At 31.4% G+C, this 25,654-nt stretch overlaps 1 protein-coding gene across 6 annotated transcripts in view; it reads right to left on the bottom strand.

Moving 5' to 3' along the window:
• The window catches only part of LOC145292005 (prominin-1-like), a gene marked incomplete at its 5' end in the record, with an annotated part of 563,543 nt that overhangs the window by 295,588 nt on the left and 242,301 nt on the right, over window positions 1-25,654 (bottom strand). For all 6 annotated transcript variants that reach the window (XM_080137986.1, XM_080137989.1, XM_080137988.1 and 3 more), the window contains 2 exon segments: window positions 12,137-12,266; window positions 14,703-14,849. In XM_080137986.1, coding sequence (XP_079994112.1) covers window positions 12,137-12,266; window positions 14,703-14,849 — 277 coding nt within the window.

Raw genomic sequence — 25,654 nt, 5'->3', positions numbered from 1 at the left:
TGGATTAAAAGTAGCCAGATATCTCTTTCTCCATTGTACCACATGCTCAAGATCAGACGAGAGAGAATCAGAGAGAACTTGGTCATTTATGGCCTTTGATGTGTGTCCATAGATGGTAGTGTTGTCAGCATAAATGTCTACAAAGCAGATTAATAAATAAGTTTGTCAAAATAACAAAAACCATATGAATAAACAAAAATAATTATTGTAACTTGAAATCAAATATCAGGAAAGAAAAGTTATTTTGTAGCAGAAATACTACTCCTTACTACAAATGGCATGCCAGCTACTAGTAGTGCTTATAACAAATAGTGTAGCAGCCAATAGTAATCCCTACTACAAATGGTATAGCAGATTATAGTAGTTCCTACTACAAATGGTGAAGCTGCCACTAATATTCTTGACTACAAATGGTGTAATAGCTACTAGTAATACCTACTACAAGTGGTATAGCAGCCCCTAGTAAGCAGCAAATGAAATGTTCATACGTTTTGAAAGTCATACCAGAAAGATGAGTCAAGTTCTGAATTTTCCATGCATGAGTAAACGAAATTACAAACTGGAATTTACAAATGGTGCAAAAGCCACTAGCAATCCCTAATACAAATAGTGTAGCAGACCCTAGTAGCCCTTACTACAAATGGTGTAGCAGCTCCTAGTAGTCACTATTGTAAATTATGAAGCAGCTACTAGTAGTTCCAATCGCAAATAGTATAGCAGCTAGCAGGAGTCCTTTCTACAAAAAGTGTAGCAGTCACCAGTAGTCTGTATCACAAATAGTGTAGCAGCCACTAATACTCTATAAAAATGCTGTAACAGTCACTAGTAGTCTATATGGAAAAAAATGTGTCAAACACTAGTACTGCTTACTATGAATGTTGTAGATCTTACTACAAATTGTGTAGTAGCCTCTACTAGTCCCTACTATAAATAGTGTAGCAGCCCCTAGTACTTACTAGAAAAAGTGTAGGAGCCACTAGTAATAGCAATATCATACTTTTTTTTTTTTTTTTTTTTTGTAGATTGCATAAACTCAAATCAAGCATTACTGAAAAGAGCATAAAAAAACAAAGAAATAATATCTTTAGTTTTTTTTTTTAAATCGGCCCAGTAGAACTAGAGTTATGACCATTCAAAGTATCAAAAAACGTGTGGTTCACTGGACATTTTGCTTAAGTCAGTCCTAATCATATAAGCTTGTGACTGTGGTATGAAATTTGTACAATTTAAAGATTAACTTATCTTTCAAAAGCTGTATCTTCAGATCTTTTTAAGATATTATGATGAAATTTTGAACATATCATAATACCATGACGGTTCAGTTAACGTTATTTACGACTATTTCACTTTGTAACTTATGGACTAGTTAGCATACTAATTATCATATTCCAGTTTCATTTTAACAGTTTTAAGTAGAAACATCATAAAAACAGCTAAGAAAAATGGTAAGTTAGGCTTTATCATCATAGGAACTATTATTCTGATGGACATTATCATTTGCCATCATGAAAAATCCAAGATGGCGACCATGACATAAGAAATTATTAACAAAATATGGCTTGGAAATTTTTTTACAGATCAGAAATACGCTTTGAAGTACATTAAACTAATTATCATAATTAAGTTTCATTTTAACGGCTTTAAATAGAAGCATCATAAACAAAAGTTTTAAAAATGGGAGGTAAGGCGTTATTATTATGCAAAATATTATTCCGATGAACTTTATCATTTGTTATCATTACACTGTGAAAAATCCAAGATGGCAACCAGGAAATCCAAGATGGCCACCACAACACGATTCAAAGAAATTATTAACAAAATATGGCTTGTAGTATATCAAATGAAAGGAAATTTTGTACAGATTACAATCATAATTTTTTCAGATACTTTAAACTAATTAGGATAGTTAAATTTCATTTTAACGGCTTCAACTTACTATGACAGTTATTGGGTGAGTTTCTATCACTATTTTGTATCATTTTTTAAGTCATTGTCGAGACTTCAAGAGACATCGTGCCCATTTTTTCTTGTTGTCATGTAAGCTGGACACTACTTATTTATTGAACAGAATAAACATTTACAACTCCAAAAATTTATCGAGGTAGGTAGAGGAGTAACATTTATTTGTTATATATTTGTTTTTTGACCACTTTTTTCACACCTCTGTGGATTGTAAAACAAACCTAATAAAATTTACGCTTCTACTGAACTGAATAAGTGGTTTGTGTGTTTTAACTCATTTAAAAGCATGGTCATTGTCAGTTATTCTTTTTCAAATAATTTATTTTTTAAAAATATTCTTTTCCTGTCCATAATTAAAACATCTTTTCTAAATAACAAAAATAAAATGAATACTTTATTTTCATTAGTTGACGAACAATTTTTTTTAGTTGACGAAGATTTTTTGTGAATATCTCAGCACACAAAAATTCTCATGTTTATATGCGATTGTCACTACTTTTATCGATTTGTGCATAAAAAGTTTTTATCCAATTCTTTTTAAATTTTAGAGCAAAAGAAATTAATATTTTCGCTATTAGTGTTTGAACACAGTTTCTATCTTTATTTATCTTTGTACTAAAAAGCGTTAACTATGAGATGCTGTATTTGCAACTCGAAAACCAAGAACAACAAGAAAAAAGAAAAAACGTTCCCTGTTATTTTTTTCAAAAAAATTTTCTTGTCCTGTTCATAATTAAAACTTATGTTTTTTAAATAACAAAAATAAAGTGAATACTTTATGTTCGTAAATTAGTTGAACATTCGTTTACAGATTTTTTGTGCACGTCTCGCCACACGAAAATTCTCATGTTTATATGTGGTTGCCACTATTTTATCGATTCGTGCATAACAAGTTTTTATCCAATTCTTTTCATGTTTTAGAACAAAAGAAATTAGTATATTCTCTATTAAATAACGTTCGAACAGTTTGTATCTTTACTTATATTTGTACTACAAAGCCTCAACTTTGAGATGTTCTATTGCGACTCAAAAACCAAGAACAACAAAAATAATGTTCATTGTCGGTCATTCTTTTTCAAAGAATCACTTTTTTAAAACTTTCTTTTCCTTTCCATGATTAAAACCTTATGTTTTCTAAATAATCAAAAACAAAACAAAGAAATGATACTTTATGTTCATAAGTTGACAAACGTTTTGTCTATATGAGATTTCTTCTGCGGGTAACTGCGCAGAAAAATTCTCTTATGACATGCGTTTGTCACCATTTTTATTGACACGTGCATAAAAACTATTTATCCAATTCTTTTCAAATTTTAGGTCAAAAGAAATTATATCCTCTATTAAATAGCATTTGAACAAAGTTTCTATCTTTAATTACCTTTGTACTAGAAAGTTCCAACTTTAAGATCTCGCAACTTTTGACTCGAAAGACGCACACGTGTTCAAATTCCATAGTAAAGGCAATTCTTTTCTTGATTAGCTAAAATAACTAGAAATATCGACAGGTACAACTTCTGTTATGAATATTTACGTGAACGCACCCAACCGTTTATTTGCAAAAAGTCATTTACCAACTGCAAAAATGCTCTGCTGACATGTTTCTTTGTTTATAGACGGATTTAAATAGTGATTTCTTTGAATATACAAATCACAACAAAAATATTAAAATACCATTGTAAAGTAGGTATCCCAAACCAAAATTTTATTTTCATTATATCTAAAAAAAAAATTAATGTGGTCATATAGATTTTTGTAAACCATAAACAAAAGTACCAAATTTATTTTGGTAGCTCAATTAGCCATTAAGTTATGATCGTTCAAAGTTAATCAGAAAGTTGAAAATTTGCTATTATGGTCTAGAAGCCAAATTTCATAGTATATAACTAAAAATGTAAACTACTAACAAGTGAAAAATCCTTATAAATGTAATGCCATCTTGTAGTAAATGAAAATTAATACTAATGAAAGCAACTATTAGATGAAACCAACTTAAACACTAGGCAAAATCCCACTACCAACGGGTAAAAAGTGCAAATATGACACAAATATTACACGTTCATATCAATTTCATTTCAATAGCTAATGTATTGAATCTTTTTAGTATGATTCATAACACATTAGAGATCAAGATAATTTTTTCTTTTAATTATAAATTGATAAAACTAATTGTGGACCATGTAAAAGCAGTCGAACAGACAATTTGGTAAAAAGGGCAAAAAAGGCTAAAAAAATGAGTCAAAAGTATACGTTACTGAAATTGCTGTAAAAATGTAACCATTGGAGGTAGAAGCTTAAAACTTTGCAACTTTACTAATTTTTGGATGAGGAATTAAAAAAATGTTTGCCTTGTTTCTAATAGCAAAATTTTTTGCCACAGAAATATTTTTACTTTGGGGAATTTAAACTCGCCAAAAAAGGGCTGACAACAATAAGATTTAGAAATTTGTTATACAAAAAGTCGCAAGTCATTTTTTTCAAGCATTGAAAAACTTTCAACTTAAAAGACAAGTAGACAAATAAGATATTTTTATAGGCAGAAGTCTTACTACGATTCCTTATTGATTTTCTCTCAGAATTATTTCATAGGCTTCTGCTATGGTAGATATATCAGGAACACTCCAAATCCTACCATCACTTGAAACCCCATCTGTAAACAAATGCTGACTCCACCTGTGCAATGTCATCTGACAAAATCCATCGAAAAAGGGTTTGCAATAAAAATTTTATTACAGCGCTGGATGCAGATATAACCTCAATGACTTGGCCAATGTAAAAGTTGGTGTCATAGTAGACAGCAACCCATTGTCCTTGATGCGCATAACTGAAGATATCCTGAGATGGTTCTTCATCACAACTGCAGGAGTTATCTAAATGTTTAGCAGATTCACTAAGGGACTTTTTTTTTGTTGCTTTGGAGGGGGAAATGAATCAACTGGATTTCTTCTCAAGTAGTCAGAGAAAGCAGCTTCCAGTTGAACTTTATTTCCACTGGTGTTGATTTTGACACCTGACACAACCTTGAGATATCTCAGTTCAAGTTTATCAAAAACACTTGATAGAACATATAGGTCTCGGGGGTACTTCTACAGTTTATCGCCAAAAATGCAGATTCAATTTTTTTTCGCGCACCTGGCATTAAAATACGAAGGAGAAATCAGTATTTTAAACTATGACCGAAGCATGAAATAAATAAAAAAATTAAACTAGATAATGATTTTTCCATTTCATCGAAATTAATTTTTCGTTGACCCTTTAAAGTTGCTTTAATTCAAAAGAATATTTCATTAAAATTATTTAATTGTTCGGAAAAAAAAACTATTTTATAAAAATCCAAATTGCTTTCATTACAAAATTGTTTTATTAAAATTATATTTTCTGACGCAAACTTTTCAATAAATGTTTTTACAATTATATTTTGATAAATTTTGATACAGTAAATGTTTTGGTTTTACAATGGCGCCACCCAGTTTAGACAATTATGAATATGTCTTTTTCATTTTCTGTTTTTAATAATAAAAATATATACATTTCATGAAAAACATTCCCGTTTTCATTAATTAAATCAAAACATTTTCAATTAAATAATTACAGATATATGTTCTCTTTCACTTTCTTTATTTACTTTTTTTCGTAGTTCTTTCTGGAAGTAATTAATATCTAATTTAATTTTTTTGTTATTTATTTCTAACTTTTGTTTTTTATTTCTAACATCGGTCATAGTTTAAAATACTGATTTCTCCCTCAAATTTTAATGACAGGTGCGCGAAAAAAAAAAAAATGGCGTTTCCATTTTCGGCGATAAACTGTAGAAGTACCGTCTTGGGAATTATTAAATAAACAACAACCAAAAAACAAAAAATGATTTTTACAGTGAAATTAATTTTTTCATTTATACGCAAAATGCACATAACTTAATTATATTTTCTGTTATTTTTGAAGTAATGTACAGTGTAATTAAAAAATAATTTAAAAAAATCTTCAAATTTATCAAAAACGCCCGACAGAACATAAACAAAAAAAAACGCACATTTTTACGTGAAATTAATTTTTTTTTATTTACACATAACTTGTTGCACGTAACTTAAAACTTAGTTATATTTTGTTAATTGTTTTTTTTAAGGTAATGTAACTGTACAGTCTAATAAAAAAAAAATAATTTAAGAAAATGTTAGATATATCAAAACGCCTCACAGAACATAAGAGAAATAAGTAAACAAAAAAATGAGGCGCATTTTTTAAAATGAAAAAAAAAAAATTCTATCACAGTCACACGCAACTAAAAATGGTTTTTGGTTTAAAATGTATGCAGTTTAATTTTTAAAAGATAATTTAACAATGCTGAAGTTTATCCAACTGAAAGAAGATAAAGCAAAGAACATATAAAAGTTTGAAAGAAAATATAGAAAATAAACAACTGATATTGTTTTTTAAATTGTAAATTTTCATTTCTTTTATTGACGCACTAGAAATATTATTTTAAATAATAACTTTCTATAAATTTTAAATAAACAAAAACAAACTCATCTAAGAATTTTTATATATTCATAGTGAAACAAGTTGTTTCATTTATTGAGATTGTCGGACTGACTTCCTCATCTTGGTTGTTATAGTCACAACGTTTTGGACGTTTTGCCCTCCGGCCTTCATCAGGTGTTTTGTATCGAACTGGGGAACCGTTTGTTAGGAGTCTCGAACCCTAACCCTTTATTATTATTACGGGGGTACCGTGTTCGGACTCCAGCTAGGCTCTGGGACATAGTTGCTGATTCTGTTTTGAATGTTACTTTTCACTGCCTTTGTTTAGATTGAACTCAGCATCTTTGGGTAACTGTAAACTTTGATAAAACGTCTAGGACCACTCGGCCACATGTCACTAGGACACACCAGTCACCTTTCCCTGGATTGCCCTGGGCTGCTCTCAAACAAATGTCTTTGATTATTCATGCTAGAATAGGGTCTCGCACTTCATCATCCTATCCAGTTGTCATCATATTTGCCCTTCGTTTTAAAAACACTGTGACGACGCATAACCAGCCACACACTAGGAAAAGTCAGTTTCCTGCACACTGAAAATACAATTCGGCGAGAAAGTCTATCGGGCACTGCTAGGTCACTTCCACGCTGACATACCAATTTTCCGTGCTCCTCCTGGACACGTAATCCTAATACGTGTGAGCCCAGACTCAGCTGTTCTAGTGTCTTGCTTTCCAGACTAAACTTCTCGAAATGCTCCTTGACATGGGTTGCAGAACACACGTTTTCATTCACAAAAATGTTGTCAATATACGAAGACGTAGCCACGTTTACAGTCCTATCCTAGCTGAGGACGGCATTGACAATCGCCCACATTATTAAAGGGGCAACGTTAAGCCCAAATCCGAGTCGGGTGAGACAATATCGCTGTCCCTTGATCTCTACTGTTTGGAACGGCCACAGAGATTTGTCAACATGTACTTGCAAATAGGCTCAGCGTAGATCCAACACTGCAATGCTTGGTCACTGTTGTTGCCATCCCCTCAATTTTTGTTAGAAAACATTTGCATTGGCCATATGCATGTCCACATACTCATTTAACTACCGATAATCCATAACGGGCCGCACTTTCTGTTTGGTCTCCTGCACAACAGCCATGAGAGGGATTAGACCTTTTGGAGGACCACGTTTGTCCTCAGGATATGGCAGCAGCCAACCATTATCAATCCCACCTGCAGTTCACAACTATATTCCTCACAACTCAACGTAAGTGGAGGTTGGTCACCAGCCCATTTCCACATTGTGATCAACTTCCGAGTGTTCTGTTCATACTCTATGGAGAAATCAGGCTTGGTAATGGTGATAGCAGCAAAATTAGTTTTGTTGAAATGTGGAAAGGTCACTGAAACATTATGTAAAAGAATACCAAAACATGAGATTCATTTATGAGAAGCGGAATACGGTCTCCATTTTTTATTGAACTCCAGTTCCGTGTCAAACGGAACTGAAGGTATATCCGAGACTTCTTTACTGAAGAGTTCTTTAAGGAGAGGTAATGGTTCATACTATCACAGTCACCTAACCTTCACTAGACACAGCTACTCCTCCCAGTCACTTGACTGCGTCCAGCATAAGTAATAAATAAAATTCCAATAAGTATCCATCTACAACTAAGACTTCTATGCTAATGCTCTGTGTTGCACCAAGGTTCACTTGCACCATTTCTATTCCACAACAGCTAAGTTTGCTCCAAAATGCTGTGAGGACCGGGGTTACTTTCCTCGTCCATTCCTTGCAACAAAACTTGTGACTGTAAATCCAGTATCCACCAGAGCGGTAAGTGGGATTCCATTGATATGAACAGTGATGCGCCATTTACACATGATGATATTGGGGCTGAATTCTCACTCCCTTGCTCCTCACCACTGACATCGATAGCTCATGATAGGTTTTTGAGGCTTGACACTAACATCTCTTCCTATTGTATTATGATTGAATCCATTTCCTAAGGTGTAACTTGTGTTGACCATGCAGCTAATGCAGCTTGCTCTGGAACTCCCGCGCAGTTCTTTAAAATAGCATGAGTGTGCACCCCCACGTGTGATAGATCTAGGTAATACATCTGAGAAGATGTTCATAAGAAGTCTTCCTACTAGAAATAGAGTCACAACTACAAGCTGCACCCATGTGGTGTTGCAGCCACTAGTTGTATCTACATGGCGTTGCAGCCACTAGTTGTATCTACATGGCGTTGAAGCCACCAGTTGTACCTACAGGGCGTCACAGCCACACGTTGTACCTACAGGGAGTCGCAGCCACCAGTTGTACCTACAGGGCGTCGTAGCCACCAGTTGTACCTACAGGGCGTTGCAGCCATCAGTTGTATCTACAGGGCGTCGCAGCCACCAGTTGTACCCATAGGGCGTCGCAGCCACCAGTTGTACCTATAGGGCGTCGCAGCCACCAGTTGTACCTACAGGGCGTCGCAGCCATCAGTTGTATCTACAGGGCGTCGCAGCCACCAGTTGTACCCATAGGGCGTCGCAGCCACCAGTTGTACCTACAGGGCGTCGCAGCCACCAGTTGTACCTACAGGGCGTCGCAGCCATCAGTTGTATCTACAGGGCGTCGCAGCCACCAGTTGTACCCATAGGGCGTCGCAGCCACCAGTTGTACCCATAGGGCGTCGCAGCCACCAGTTGTATCTAGAGGGCGTCGCAGCCACCAGTTGTATCTACAGGGAGTCACACCTACCAGTTCTACCTATAGGGTGTCGCAGCCACTAGTTTTACCTACAGGGCGTCGCAGCCACCAGTTGTACCTACAGGGCGTCGCAGCCACCAGTTGTACCTATAGGGCGTAGCAGCCACCAGTTGTACCTATAGGGCATCGCAGCCACTAGTTGTACCTATATGGTGTTTCAGCCTCTAGTGTTATGAATTACAAATGCTTTCACTAGGAGTATAGGTAGTTCTTTTGTTGTCTCTACTAAAAATGGTGTCATAGCTACTAGTAATACCTACTACAAATGGTTTAGCAGACACTTTTCATACCCATTTCAAATGGTGACGGTCTCACTAAAAGATCCTATTAAAAATGTTGTAGAAGCCATTACTAATACCTACTTAAAATACTGTAGCAGCTCTCAGTATTAATGCTGGAGTTCATCAGGGGTCCATCCTCGGCCCAAATCTCTTCCTGATCTACATCAATGATCTCCCAAAACTAATACTTAGATCATTCGTAGACATTTATGCTGATGACACTACCATCTATGGCAACACATCAAAGGCAATAAATAACCAAGTTCTCTCTGATTCTCACTCTGATCTTGAGCACATAGTACAATGGGGAAAGAGGTGACTGGTTACTTTTAATGCATCTAAAACTAAGCTTCTATCTTTACATCATTAATGCTCTGATCCCCACCTGGCATCAATTGAAATGAATGGTTCTTATCTTGGGGAGACTCCATGTTTCGACAAGCTTCTGGGCTTGACCGTTACTCCTGATCTGAAATAGAACAAGCACATCAAATCTGTTACCAAGGTTGCTGGAAAAACGGTGGGATCCTTCTACTGCTCCAATAGACACCCCCCCTCCCCGACTGCCATCCGAACAGGCAAAACACTGCTCACACATGCTTTATTAAAGTAAACTAGTGATAAAAAAAAACAAAAAAAACATACTTAAACATAATTAAATCCTTCTTAGATAAGAGAAAAATCAAGGTTGTCGTCAACGGTCGTACATCTAAACAATATGATATAAATGCGGGAGTGCCTAAGGGGTCTATCCTTGGACTTCTATTGTTCCTAATATTCATTAATGACCTCCCCAACAAAACTGCCTCTGAGATGGGTATATATGCTGATGACACCACACTCAGGCATGACAGGAAAACAAATGAACACATATCTAAAGAAATGGCAACAACACTAGAGGATGACCTCCAATCTGTAGTTGAATGGGGACAAAAATGGATGGTCACATTCAATGCGGCCAAGACTAAACTGGTTTCCTTCAATAATTACAAGAAACCTTCTCTGCCACCAATAGCAATGGCCAGTGACTCTTTATCTTAGAGTACATCTTTCAAACTGCTTGGCTCTAACGTTCACAGGAAACAGGAGTTGGAACAATTACATTGAAAGCGTTGCCAGGGCCGCTGCGAAGAAGGTAGGCTCTCTCTACCGTGCTAGAAAACTACTAACACCCGAAAGTATCCTGTACCTCTATAAGGCCACTATTCGCCCATGTATGGAGTATTGCTGTCACATTTGGGCTGGTGCATCTGCTACTAGTCTCTCGCTCCTAGACAAGATTAAAAAAAGAGTCGCAAATCTGATAGGCCCTGAACTGGCATCTAAGCTTCAGCCTCTGTCCCATTGACGTAATGTTGCATCCCTCTGCCTGTTCTACAAGTATTTTAATGATGAATGCTCTGGCGAACTGCAGACACTTGTGCCCCCACGATGTAGACACCCTCGACAAACGCAACAGGCAGCTAAATCCCACCCCCACACAGTAGAGATCCCTAGATATAAAAGATCTTTCTACTCCAGTAGTTTCTTCCCCAGAACCGCTAAACTCTGGAATTCCATTCCAGGCCACTGCTTCCCCAACTGTACTGACATGCAGAAGTTCAAGTGTAACGTGAACTGACATCTTGCTGCCCAAATCCCAATATAGTACCCCAGTAGTTGTTGCCCCTGATAGTAGCCCCCACACCAAAGTGGCAATGTGCCTTGTTTGGGGTAAAAAAAAAAAAAAAAATAGGTATCTCACTCCTGATGCAATTCTCTATATAAGAGCCAAGTATGTCTAATGATGGAGTACTGTTGCCATATCTGGGCAGGAGCTGCTAGAAGCATCTTAGCCTGCCTTGACAGAATTCAAAATATACCTCATAGCCTAGTAGGGGATGTCCTTTTCTCTTCCCTGCAACCTCTTTCCCACAGAAGAGACGTTGCAAGCCTGTCCCTGCTTTATATAGTTATTTTCATGGCAAGTGCTCATCTGAGCTTTAATCTATGGTCCTCTTGTACCAATCTTTTGAGAAAAATACCTGTCTAGCTGAAGCCATTGTCAATAATTTTCCCCACTCTTTTTCTGTGGCTAAACTGAAGCGTAGATTCCATGAACAAAACTTCTTTCTCAGAACTGCACACATATGGAACTCTCTTCTGTTAGTCTGTTTTCCAACTAACTACAATTTGGTCATCTTCAAGTCCAACATAAACAAATTCTTGATGAACTGTCCCATTAACTAATCCAATTTACCAAATTTCTACTACTAATGATTACCAAGAAATTATCCCATTGACTACCATACACTCAAACCTTATCTTTGAGTCGACTCCTGGCCTTGATAAGTGGTGACCCCTTTGTAAAAAAAAAAAAAAAAAAAACAACAAAAAAAAATAAATAAAAGAAAAAACTTTTGATTCATGCAATGTAGGGAGTTAATCCAATTTTCTGACAATCTATCTGGTTGGTTATATATTAAATAGTTTACCCTTTAGCTTTAGAGTGAAATAAATACCTAATTAATCATTTAACATCTTTAAAAGTACTTTTTCTTCAAAATCAAAACCTTCAGTATCTTTCAGCTCCTTTTGATTATAACATTCAATAAAGGATCCTTGTATATAACTAGAACAAATCAATAGGAGTATTGAATAAGAAACCATATTCTTACCTTTAATTTGGAGGGATCATTTTTATTGAGATAGCGGCATAATTCTGTATACAACACTCCTCCAACAACAAACTCAATCAGTACAAGTAATACCAAAATTGAACAGAACAAGAAATAGAATCCAACACCACTAAAATTATAAAAACAAATTCAAAGCATAAAATTAAAACCTTCTCAATATAAATATAAAATAAATGCATAGACATATTTATTTTTTGTCTTTCCTGAAAAAATGTAAGCACAACACTTGCAAGAAAATGAAACAAATCTGAGCAATGATTTTTATCAGTTTTTAAAAATTATAGAAATTAGGTATTTTAACCTTGTTTTTCTCATGTAATGCAGATTGTTAAATACAAATAAGAGTTTTGGAATTTAATTGATCTTAGTGTTTACATAGTATTAGTATTAAAAATGGTGGGTTGGCATAAAATAAAATTTATCTTTAAAGTAATGTTCACAGATGTAAGGATACACAGTATCATTGTCAAGGGATGATATTTGAGTTAAAGCACAGAAAAGTAGTTCCTTAGTTAACTTATGCATGTAATTTAGGATAGTTTTTAAGTTAACTCAATTGTTGCCAAAATGTTAGTAATGTTAGCATGTCAGGTCAGGTAATGTCTGTATAATTAGGAGTGCTTAGGGATGTGAAAATGATCCAACCAGAAACAATGGCTCAAAATTAATGTTCACATTTTTATCTCTATCAATGTGTCTCCTGTAAAAAGGATCACGAGAACATCTTCAATCTTGACCCATGGAATAAAATGTCAGTGAAATGAGGCAGTTTTTATTATACAGATAAAGTTAGGAAATAATACAAACATTTAAATGTTATAAATTTTATTCTTAGATAAGAACTAAAAGTAGTATTTAAAGATAAGTAAAAATACTTATATGGAGTTCAGATGTAGGAGCATGAATTTGCTGCATCTTTTAAAACACAAAATTTAAGAATGCCCTCCTCTTCTATACACACATGTATATCACATCTCTCTTCCTTCGTTATTGTAATGTAGTTTATTTGAGAGAGACTATGAAAGAGAGGTGATATACAATAGAGAGAGAGAAAATATGCTACATACAAGAGAGAAAGAATCATAAGCTTCAAAACCAGAAAGAGAGAAAAACCAGATATTTTCTCTTATAGTCACATATTTATTTGGATATTTTTAACATATATTAGGTTGAGAAGAAAGTTCTTGCAGAATTTTTAATTTTGATTTCAAATGATGTATTTTCAAATAATACCTTTACTTTACATATCATTTAAAGAGCTTTTTCGCGCTATCTAATCGTTTAAATTACAATATTTTTAAAACAATTATGTCTTGTTTTAAGAATGTTGGATACAAGATGGAAAAATAGCAAATTCGCACAATTTTCTCATTTCAATTCAAGCTAGGCCGAAAAGCTGCTGAAAAAGCTTGTGATATCAACAACACATTTCGCCGAGGAACCATTACTAATTGCACAGCACAATGGTGGTTTAAGAAATTTTGTAGCAGCAACAAATCATGAAGATGTGTAGTGGTCGGCCATCGGATGTTGACAACTATCAATTAAGAGCCTTAGTCGAAGCCAATCCATGCACAACTGTTAGAGAACTTGCTTCTGAATTAGATGTAGCGTACACAACAATTTCCAACCACTTGAAAGAGATGGGAAGGATAAAAAAAACTTGATAAATGGGTGCCTCACAAATTGAATGACAACCTAAAGAAACACTGTTATAAAGTGTCATCTTCCCTTTTACGCAACAAGAACGACCCATTTCTCGACTGGGTTTTGACTTGCGATGAAAAGTGGATTCTTTACGACAACCAGCAATGCTCAGCCCAGTGATTAAATGCTGAAGAAGTTCCATGACATTTCCTGAAGCCAGAGTTGCACCAAAAGAAGGTTATGCTGTTTTGTAACCGGTCTCATCCATTAGTTTTTTGAATGCAGGTGAAACCATTACAGCGAATTGATCAAATGCATTAGAAACTGCAACAGCATTAGTCAACAGAAAAGGCCGAATTCTACTCCACAACAATACCTGACTGCTCATTACTAAACCAACACTGCAGAAGTTGAACGAATTGGGCTATCAAACTGCCTCACTTGCCATACTTTCCAAACCTCCCATCCACTGATTACCACTTTTTCAAGCATATCGACAACTTTTTGCATGAGAAATGCTTAAAAAACCTAAGCAATATCAAAAACGTCATCAGCGACATCATTGGCACCAGAATGCAAGATTTTTATGTTACTGGCATAAATACTTGTTTTGCATTGGCAAAAGTGTTGACTCTGATGGTGCTTATTTCGACTAATAAATTTAAAAGTTAAAAACTGTAAAAACTTTCTCCTCAATCTGATAGTTTTTTTGCTGATAAAGCATTGTGGGAAGGCATTCACAGATTTTGAATGTTTGCAAAGCTCATGTAATTATTACAGCAAACCGATTTTTGGCTTCTTCAACTATTTTATTTATTGCAATTTAAGCAAGGACAAAATAAAGTTATATAATTAAAAGAAAATTCTTTTGAAAATGTGATTTACTGCAAGCACTTACGCTAAGAGAAAGTTGGCTGCAACACCTCTGTTGCAGCAAGGTGTATTGTCGCCTGCTCTTTCTCCACATAATCCAAATAAAATGCCAAGGTAATTGCATATGACAATCAAGAGTAATATGGTGCCAACACAAAGACCAATATACCACCTATTTAAGAAAAAAATAAAAAGTTTTAAAAGCATTTCAGAATTTGCATTAATGATTACATTTGCCAAGTTAAATTATAAAAGGTGAAAATAAATTGAAATAAAAAATAACTGAATAAGACAAAAAGAACATGTATATTATTACACAATTAGAATGCATTGTTCCTATATACTTGCCTCCCCACGAGGGCAAAGTTAGACACAAGGTCGTTTATAATGCAGAAAAAAATCCAGCTCCCCAAAATGGGGTACTCTGGATTGAAACAAAAATAAAAATAGCCTCACTCTACAATGATCAAGAACAGAACACATGACACTATTTAAGCCTCCATGAAGAAGTTTTTCTCATGTGAAGCCAAAATTATTTTCAGTCACCCTTCACAAGCACAAACCTAGGCATGTGGTTTGTAGCCAATAAGATTACCTTTCAAAACAATATAGGGTTTACCTACTTCTAACTTACATTTTTCAAGCTAGAGCACCATTTTTGTGAAAAATTAGCAAAAAATGGGCCTACATTTATGACAAAAGGCCATCACAAAAAAAGTCATATTTCAAATTTCACTTACCCAAGACAAAATAAGGCATTCAAGTAAGAAAGTACCATATGTAGATTAAATTCAGCAAAAAGAACCAAAAACACTTATTGGGGATTTTTCATGCAAGAATGCGCATTTTTGTCTGTGACGATTTTTTTCAATTTTTCCAAATTTGATATTTTTTTTTAGCTTTAAAGACCCACAGAGTGGGAAATATTAGCGATTTCAATATACATACCATCCACTGATCAGAACACACCAGTTTTATTAAAATCTAATACAAACAGGAAAAGTTACGACTAATTTTGTAGAGAATATTGGCTTTTCAAGCTGAAAATAATTTTTTAAATAAATTAAACCACAGGCTCTAAATAAGTCTAAATAAAAAATCCAATTCATAGAAAAGTTTCTTACCGATATTTATGACAATATGTATGAGCCAATTTTTTTTTATTAGTACTAAAATTCAGATTACACATTAATTTATCATCCAGGTCAAATTTTAAAATTTTCTGAAAAAGTGGTCTTTTCATAGTGTGTATGCGAAAACCTCATGAATCATATCCAAAACAAGGTACCCAAAGTATACAATCATAGAATTGAAGCTCTGGGAAATTCCAACAGTATATACTCGTTAGACATATTAGACATTTGTTATGATAATGACGTTAGATTGAACACAAGAGTTTAATTGTTGTTCCCTTTATTTCATGCTGTTGTTGTGGTACAACATTATCAAAAAGTCATTTTGATAGTAGTTCACATTCAAGTATTATATGCAGTTCAATGGGATCAATTACATGGCACTTACCAACACCACTTCTCTGGGCAGAGAGATAAACTGATTGTGAAATGGGCTGGTGAGGACAACTACAACCAGAAACCTGTTCATCATATCAGGAACTCTGTGAAAATTTAAGTGATGCTGCACTGAATTCAAAATCGAATCATATCATGCAACAGTATAACATTGTCTTAGTGATGAGATTGTCATACACTGCTTGATTAACGGTTTTCCTTTGTAAAGTAACTTATTTTGTACATGTTATTTTTGAATTTAATAATCAGCAAATCTAGCTGTTTAAAAAATATCTTCTTTTCAATTTCAGGTTCCTAGTAAAAAAAAAAAAACAAAACAAAAAAACAATACAAGGACTATGATTTTATCATGTTCGAGAAACCAGTCAAAATACTAATTTTCGATTTAGCGATCTGACACACTTTGAAAATGCTAGAATATCTCTATAAAATTAGGTCAGATTTTGTATTTTTGACTGTTGTTTTTGAATTCCTCATTAAATTTTGATGCGGAAAAATGGTATGACAAGCCATATAACCTTACTTTGAAAAATAACCTAAATTGGCCTCCATGAGAAAAACTTCTTCATGGAAACTTGAATAGTGTCATACCATGTGTAACGCCAGAAGACACCACATCTTGCATTGCTTTAGAATTTTTTAGATAAGGATTAATAATTCAGATTAGTTGGATTATTATTTAAACATCAAAAAGTAAAATTTATGAGCCTTATTTCCAAGCATTGGTGAAAAAACTAATTCTTAATCTCAAATGCTCGCCGTAGAATCATTGAGATCATTTTGTGCATATTTTACAAAGCTATTTATAGACATTATTTATTTACGGATGTAGCAAAAGCACAGGATATGATGGAAATATGCCTAACCATTAGAAAACATAGGAAGCCTTTTCTGAAAGTTCCATGTTTAAAACAAACTGAACATTCCGAAAGAATAGAATATAAATCATCTAAATCTTTTAAAAATTAGTCATTTTTCATTTATTTAACAGATTATAATATATGTATGTAAATATAAGTATTATTTCCTTTTTCAAAACAATATAGAATTCATTTGTATTGTTTTTTTACGAGTTTATGATAAACATAAAATATTATTTCAGCATTATAATGCTAAAATTTGGAGAGATTGTAATATATTTTGTTCAGATTTCATAAAATGAAATTAGGAGAGCATCACATACTCTCCCAATTCATTTTATAAAAAATATTTCCTTTTATGTATTTTGAAAGTTGCCTTTTAAATATGAATTAATTCAAAAGTGAAGAAGTATGGAAAATTTCATGAAAATCTGATTATTAGTTGATTTTTGCTAGATTTATTAAACACATATGTCTGATCATTAAAGATGGCCACTATATAAGAACATAGTTTTATAGTGCTGTTAAACAAACACAATTTTAGTATCGAATTTTCATCATTTTTGTACTTTGAAAATTTTTATTTAAATCATTAGGAGTTTATTTTAAGCTTTGGGTTTTTTTTAAACGTTATCATATTATGACCTATATTAAATTTTATTGTGTATAGGAATTCTATAATGCAATTTTGAGGTATCTAGTGGTAAGCTAGAAAACGAGTCCCCTACTCTCTATAAATAAATTTTGAAAAATTTAATACGAAATAATCCCCCCACCACCTGCATGTGTAATAAAACCATTTAAACCTGAAATTTGCTGAAGTAAAATGAAAATGCCAGTGCACAAATTATTCCCCCACCCTACAAAAAAAGAAAATATGAAATGTTCACAAAACAGTGTTGGAAAATGCTAAAACCGATATTTTTTGTTGCCATATTCTTTCCGTGAATCATTCTAAACTGTGATAATTGTATCCTAAAAAATGCGATATGCATCAGGTACATTTAGCTTCTGTCTTAAATTTCTGGACACAATTTTATCAAATCGATTTTTGCTTAAGTAAAAAAAGATGTTCTGATGCTACACTTAATCTGTTCTGTCCTTTTAACCGATGATATAGAAATCCTCTAAACTTAAGCAATTTTTTTATTTTTATTCCGAGTGCTCCCTTTTTTGAAGAGCTGGATGGTCCCCACATTAAAAATCGACCTTGTGTTAAAATTTTTAACATAGGGAGGGTGTGGATATTGTTAACTATTCTCTACATTCATGCAAACATTTTAATACAGTGTTCGTACAAATTTTCAGTGTCCATTTCCAAGAACTTTTCAAAGTTTTTCAAAGCCTTCTCCAGACAAAATTTCGGAATTGTAAAACACTGAGTCGAAAAAGTAGTAAAACATCAAATATACAATGAATAGCCAATAAAAGTTACTTTGCAATCTACCTGCATCATGTTTTGGTGTTTTTCAGTAGTTCTAAATGCTTTTTTTTTTTAATTTCATCTCAAATATTAACCACCCTTTCACGGATTTTAAATTTCCAACCAAGATACCTACTGTCTTGTTCATTTTTTTTTTGGGGGGGGGGGGGAGGTCATCTTTATTCATGACGGCTGGCACTACTCCCCCTACAAATAAAATTATAAATGAAAGCAAAAGTAGAGAGAGATTTGACACCCCACCTCCTACAAAAAAAGCGAGAAAAAAATTTGTGATGATTGAAAACTAAAATGTTGGCCCCCCCCCCAAAAAAAAGAGTTACATCCCTTTAAAGTTTTGTTTTGTGATAAATAGATGCAACTCTTATATCCACAATACTACTATGAAATTTCAAAACAATGTATTTCTATTTTATTTTCAATATTTAAAAAAATATTTTAATGGTATTTTTATTAATACTTAAAAAATAATTTAATAGCATTTATTTTGGTTTAATTTTTAATATTTAACAAATTTTTACTGGACATAAACAATATAATTTTCAAGATATTTTCCATTTTTTTCAAGGATTTTTCAAGGTAATAATAGAAATAAGGCTTTTCAAGGCAAAAGTTAAAACTCCAGGACTTCTCAAGTTTATGTGAACCCTGTAATAAACACAATATACTGTTCAAATTTAAGTTGAACATCTTATTTAAAAAAAAAACATGGTCTGTATTCTGCATAAATACCAAAAGTAAAAGAATTAGTAAATTAGATATAATATGTCAAAAATAGAAAACAATTCAGGTAGATATGTTACATTGTATTTTGTCTAGGGCTAAAACACTGCAACAAATATATTTAATAAAAAAAAGTAAAAGAAAAAAGAGAGTGAAGAAAAAAGAAATTTATTGAAAACAAAAAAGAAAAATATAAACAACTACTTACAGGCACAAAATGGTCAAAGGGAAATAATTCTTTTTTGATTTTGAGATTTTCATTCTAGTCTTATGCTTTGTGTCTAATATTTATATTTCATAACCTTTATATTTACCATGAACTGTCCGTTTCCTTGGTGAGAATAGTTTTTCTTAGGTTTGTTACTCAGATTTCTTTTACGATTGAGATTTCTTCATTCCTGCATCTCGGTTGGAGTTATGATTTTGAGGGATCAGCAAAGTTGTGTCCCTTCTCAGAGCGGGTCTTGATCATAACTAAATAAGAAACGCATTCAACAACTATTTATAGTTGTCACTGAAGAAAGTTCTAGAATCCATTGAAATAGAACACTTTTAGTTTAGAACCTTCTGGAAGAATACGTTTCCGTTCTATTTTTAGAAGTCTCCAGAAAGGCTTAAAAACACATTTTTATATTCTAATCGTAAAGTAATATTTTAAGTATTATATAATATAATATTTAAGTATGATTATATTATTATAATATTTAATAATATTAATAAACATTTTATTATATTTTATATTTATTATATTTGGATAACTATTTTATTATTTATGTAAGAAATCGTAATTTCTTCATATTTTAAGAGGAGAATATGTTCTCATATGACACTCACACATTAATAAAAATGTATTCTGCATTGTTTTATTAATTTTTTTTAATTGGTCAGTGTTATTATAATCCTCCCCCTATGATAGGGAAAAGCATGAAAAAGTAATCATAAAATAATATTCTCCTCCATGAAATATTTATAAAATTTGATGGCTAATGTATTAGTGAATTCATTTTGTTGTTCATTATTGTTTTGTGGCTTTAAAATCCTTCTTCAAAGCAATGACTCCTTGTTTGCTGGTTAGTTTGTTCAATTAAAACTAATAAAGTACACCCCCACACACACATACACACTTGCAGAAAATAAAAGATAGTTGACACTATTGAAGAAAGATTATTGTGGAATTTTCTCATATGAAGAAGTATATGTGTAAACCATATTGTTATAAAAAATAAAGTTAGTAGCTACTAATATGACACACAAGTGAGTAGTGAATTGGTAATGTTAGCTGGAGGTGCCTAAAACAATTGTATATTCTTAAGCAACCGAGTAGATCTTGTAGCTATTGTTTTGATTTGTATGGGCTACCATACCGGTCACTGTTTAATAGTTGGGTTTTGTTGAGAATTGTACTAATGAAATCTGTAATGGGGTTATATGTAAATGTAACCATTTACGCATATGGGCAATGATTAAAGTTTTTCTAATTATATTTTAGAATTAAAATAAAGGGAGCCAGTTTTATAGCATGATATGTAAAAATAAATTATTTTGGTATAATATTATTTATATGCAAAGTCGGACATATTAATGTTAAGTGAAGTGTTTGTTTTTCACAATCTATTCTGAAGAGTAAATGCATTCTGAACAGGTAGTTTTGGTATAATCTGTTATTCCATTAATCTGTAGTTTTGGTGTAATCTATTATTCCATTAAATCATTATGAAGAAGGAAGCAGTTGTTAAATAATATAAGCATACTGTAGTATGCAAGCAATATCATTATCATAATTTGTTGACATGCGAAGAAGTTAACTTATAAATAACAGTAAGCTGTGGCTGTGGGTTTTGTGAGAGAACTGAACTGCATCAGAGTAAAAAAAAACTTTTCCTACTCTCTCAGCAGGATTACATATTCGAGAGAGTAAGTCCACTGGAATAATATAAATATAATAATTATTAAATGGGCAAAATGAATGTATTGTTGGCACATGCATAGTACTAACCATAAATGGTGAGTGTACAAGTTGTGCATAGGAAGTGTTTTCTTTTCATCGTTTATTGTTCATGGTTACAAAGGGTAAAATCGTCTTTAATATAGAGATCAGTGATCGGACAATTCCAATATTTTTCCAGATTCCACCACAATTATTAATTCTGTTCTGAATTTCTGTGTCTGATACAATTAGCAATTGCAATAATGAAAAAATACAGCCACAACAACATAAAAATAATCACCTGCGGAACTATAGACCTCATCCACATATAGAAAAAATTCTAATGAATTCAAGGTTGATTATATGAACATTTTATGGTATTTCGAGCATTTCTGATCGCAAAGTATTTACTAACTATCACCCCTGATTAATCAAATTCAAATGTAAATATATCAAAGTTATGTAAACATTTCAACTATTAGGTTGGTGCAAAAATAATGTTTTTTGACGTTCACTCTTTTAAAGATCATAACTCCTTTCATTATAAACTTTATTAATCAAAATAAGAACCATAAGAATCGATACATAATTCCTTTCATTATAAACTTTATTAATCAAAATAAGAACCATTAGAATCGATACACACTTCCTTTCATTATAAACTTTATTAATCAACATAAGAATCATGAGAATCGATACATAACTCCTTCCATTATAAACTTTATTAATCAAAATATGAATCATTAACATCGATACATAACTCCTTTCATTATAAACTTTATTAATAAAAATAAGAACCATTAGAATCGATACGTAACTCCTTTCATTATAAACTTTATTAATAAAAACAAGAATCATTAGAATCGATACATAACTCCTTTCATTATAAACTTTATTAATCAAAAAAAGAACCATTAGAATCGATACATAACTCCTTTCATTATAAACTTAATTAATCAAAATGAGAATCATTAGAATCGATACACAACTCCTTTCATTATAAACTTTATTAATCAAAATAAGAACTATTAGAATCGATACATAACTCCTTTCATTATAAACTTTATTAATAAAAAAAAGAATCATTAGAATCGATACATAACTCCTTTCATTATAAACTTTATTAATCAAAATAAGAATCATTAGAATCGATACACAACTCCTTTCATTATAAACTTTATTAATCAAAATAAGAACCATTAGAATCGATACATAACTCCTTTCATTATAAACTTCATTAATAAAAATAAGAATCATTAGAATCGATACATAACTCCTTTCATTATAAACTTTATTAATCAAAATAAGAATCATTAGAATCGATACACAACTCCTTTCATTATAAACTTTATTAATCAAAATAAGAACCATTAGAATCGATACATAACTGCTTTCATTATAAACTTTATTAATCAAAATGAGAATCATTAGAATCGATACGTAACTCCTTTCATTATAAACTTTATTAATCAAAATAAGAATAATTAAAATCGATACACAACTCCTTTCATTATAAACTTTATTAATCAAAATAAGAACCATTAGAATCGATACATAACTGCTTTCATTATAAACTTTATTAATCAAAATGAGAATCATTAGAATCGATACACAACTCCTTTCATTATAAACTTTATTAATCAAAAACGGAATCATTAGAATCAATACATAACTCCTTTCATTATAAACTTTATTAATCAAAATAAGAACCATTAGAATCGATACACAACTCCTTTCATTATAAACTTTATTAATAAAAACAGGAATCATTAGAATCGATACATAACTCCTTTCATTATAAACTTTATTAATCAAAATAAGAATCATTAGAAATGATACACAATTCCTTTCATTATAAACTTTATTAATCAAAATAAGAACCATTAGAATCGATACACAACTCCTTTCATTATAAACTTTATTAATCAATATAAGAATCATTAGAATCGATACACAACTCCTTTCATTATAAACTTTATTAATCAAAATAAGAATCATTAGAATCGATACACAACTCCTTTCATTATAAACTTTATTAATCAAAATGAGAATCATTAGAATCGATACACAACTCCTTTCATTATAAACTTTATTAATCAAAATAAGAATCATTAGAATCGATACACAACTCCTTTCATTATAAACTTTATTAATCAAAATAAGAATCATTAGAATCGATACACAACTCCTTTCATTATAAACTTTATTAATCAAAATAAGAATCATTAGAATCGATACACAACTCCTTTCATTATAAACTTTATTAATCAAAATAAGAATCATTAGAATCGATACACAACTCCTTTCATTATAAACTTTATTAATCAAAATAAGAATCATAAGAATCGATACATAACTCCTTTCATTATAAACTTTATTAATCAAAATGAGAATCATTAGAATCGATACATAACTGCTTTCATTATAAACTTTATTAATCAAAATAAGAACCATTAGAATCGATACATAACTCCTTTCATTATAAACTTTATTAATCAAAATGAGAATCATTAGAATCGATACACAACTCCTCTCATTATAAACTTTATTAATCAAAATAAGAATCATTAGAATCGATACATAACTGCTTTCATTATAAACTTTATTTATCAAAAAAAAGAACCATTAGAATCGATACACAACTCCTTTCATTATAAACTTTATTAATCAAAATAAGAATCATTAGAATCGATACACAACTCCTTTCATTATAAACTTTATTAATGAAAATAAGAATAATTAGAATCGATACATAACTGCTTTCATTATAAACTTTATTAATCAAAATAAGAACCATTAGAATCGATACATAACTCCTTTCATTATAAACTTTATTAATCAAAATAAGAATCATTAGAATCGATACATAACTGCTTTCATTATAAACTTTATTAATCAAAATAAGAATCATAAGAATCGATACATAACTCATTTCATTATAAACTTTATTAATCAAAATGAGAATCATTAGAATCGATACATAACTGCTTTCATTATAAACTTTATTAATCAAAATAAGAACCATTAGAATCGATACATAACTCCTTTCATTATAAACTTTATTAATCAAAATAAGAATCATAAGAATCGATACATAACTCATTTCATTATAAACTTTATTAATCAAAATAAGAATCATTAGAATCGATACATAACTGCTTTCATTATAAACTTTATTAATCAAAATAAGAACCATTAGAATCGATACATAACTCCTTTCATTATAAACTTTATTAATCAAAATGAGAATCATTAGAATCGATACATAACTCCTTTCATTATAAACTTTATTAATCAAAATAAGAACCATTAGAATCGATACATAACTCCTTTCATTATAAACTTTATTAATCAAAATGAGAATCATTAGAATCGATACATAACTCCTTTCATTATAAACTTTATTAATCAAAATAAGAACCATTAGAATCGATACATAACTCCTTTCATTATAAACTTTATTAATCAAAATGAGAATCATTAGAATCGATACATAACTCCTTTCATTATAAACTTTATTAATCAAAATGAGAATCATTAGAATCGATACATAACTCCTTTCATTATAAACTTTATTAATCAAAATGAGAATCATTAGAATCGATACATAACTGCTTTCATTATAAACTTTATTAATCAAAATGAGAATCATTAGAATCGATACATAACTCCTTTCATTATAAACTTTATTAATCAAAATGAGAATCATTAGAATCGATACATAACTCCTTTCATTATAAACTTTATTAATCAAAATGAGAATCATTAGAATCGATACATAACTCCTTTCATTATAAACTTTATTAATCAAAATGAGAATCATTAGAATCGATACATAACTGCTTTCATTACAAACTTTATTAATCAAAATGAGAATCATTAGAATCGATACATAACTCCTTTCATTATAAACTTTATTAATCAAAATGAGAATCATTAGAATCGATACACAATTGCTTTCATTATAAACTTTATTAATCAAAATGAGAATCATTAGAATCGATACATAACTCCTTTCATTATAAACTTTATTAATCAAAATGAGAATCATTAGAAGCGATACATAACTCCTTTCATTATAAACTTTATTAATCAAAATAAGAATCATTAGAATCGATACATAACTCCTTTCATTATAAACTTTATTAATCAAAATGAGAATCATTAGAATCGATACATAACTGCTTTCATTATAAACTTTATTAATCAAAATGAGAATCATTAGAAGCGATACAGAACTCCTTTCATTATAAACTTTATTAATCAAAATGAGAATCATTAGAATCGATACATAACTCCTTTCATTATAAACTTTATTAATCAAAATGAGAATCATTAGAATCGATACATAACTGCTTTCATTATAAACCTTATTAATCAAAATAAGAATCATTAGAATCGATACATAACTGCTTTCATTATAAACTTTATTAATCAAAATGAGAATCATTAGAATCGATACATAACTGCTTTCATTATAAACTTTATTAATCAAAA

This window comes from Euprymna scolopes, chromosome 13, assembly GCF_053919585.1.
Source record: "Euprymna scolopes isolate OS-2025 chromosome 13, ASM5391958v1, whole genome shotgun sequence".
NCBI classification, from domain to species: Eukaryota; Metazoa; Mollusca; class Cephalopoda; order Sepiida; family Sepiolidae; genus Euprymna; species Euprymna scolopes.
This window is presented reverse-complemented; position numbering and strand designations above follow the sequence as displayed.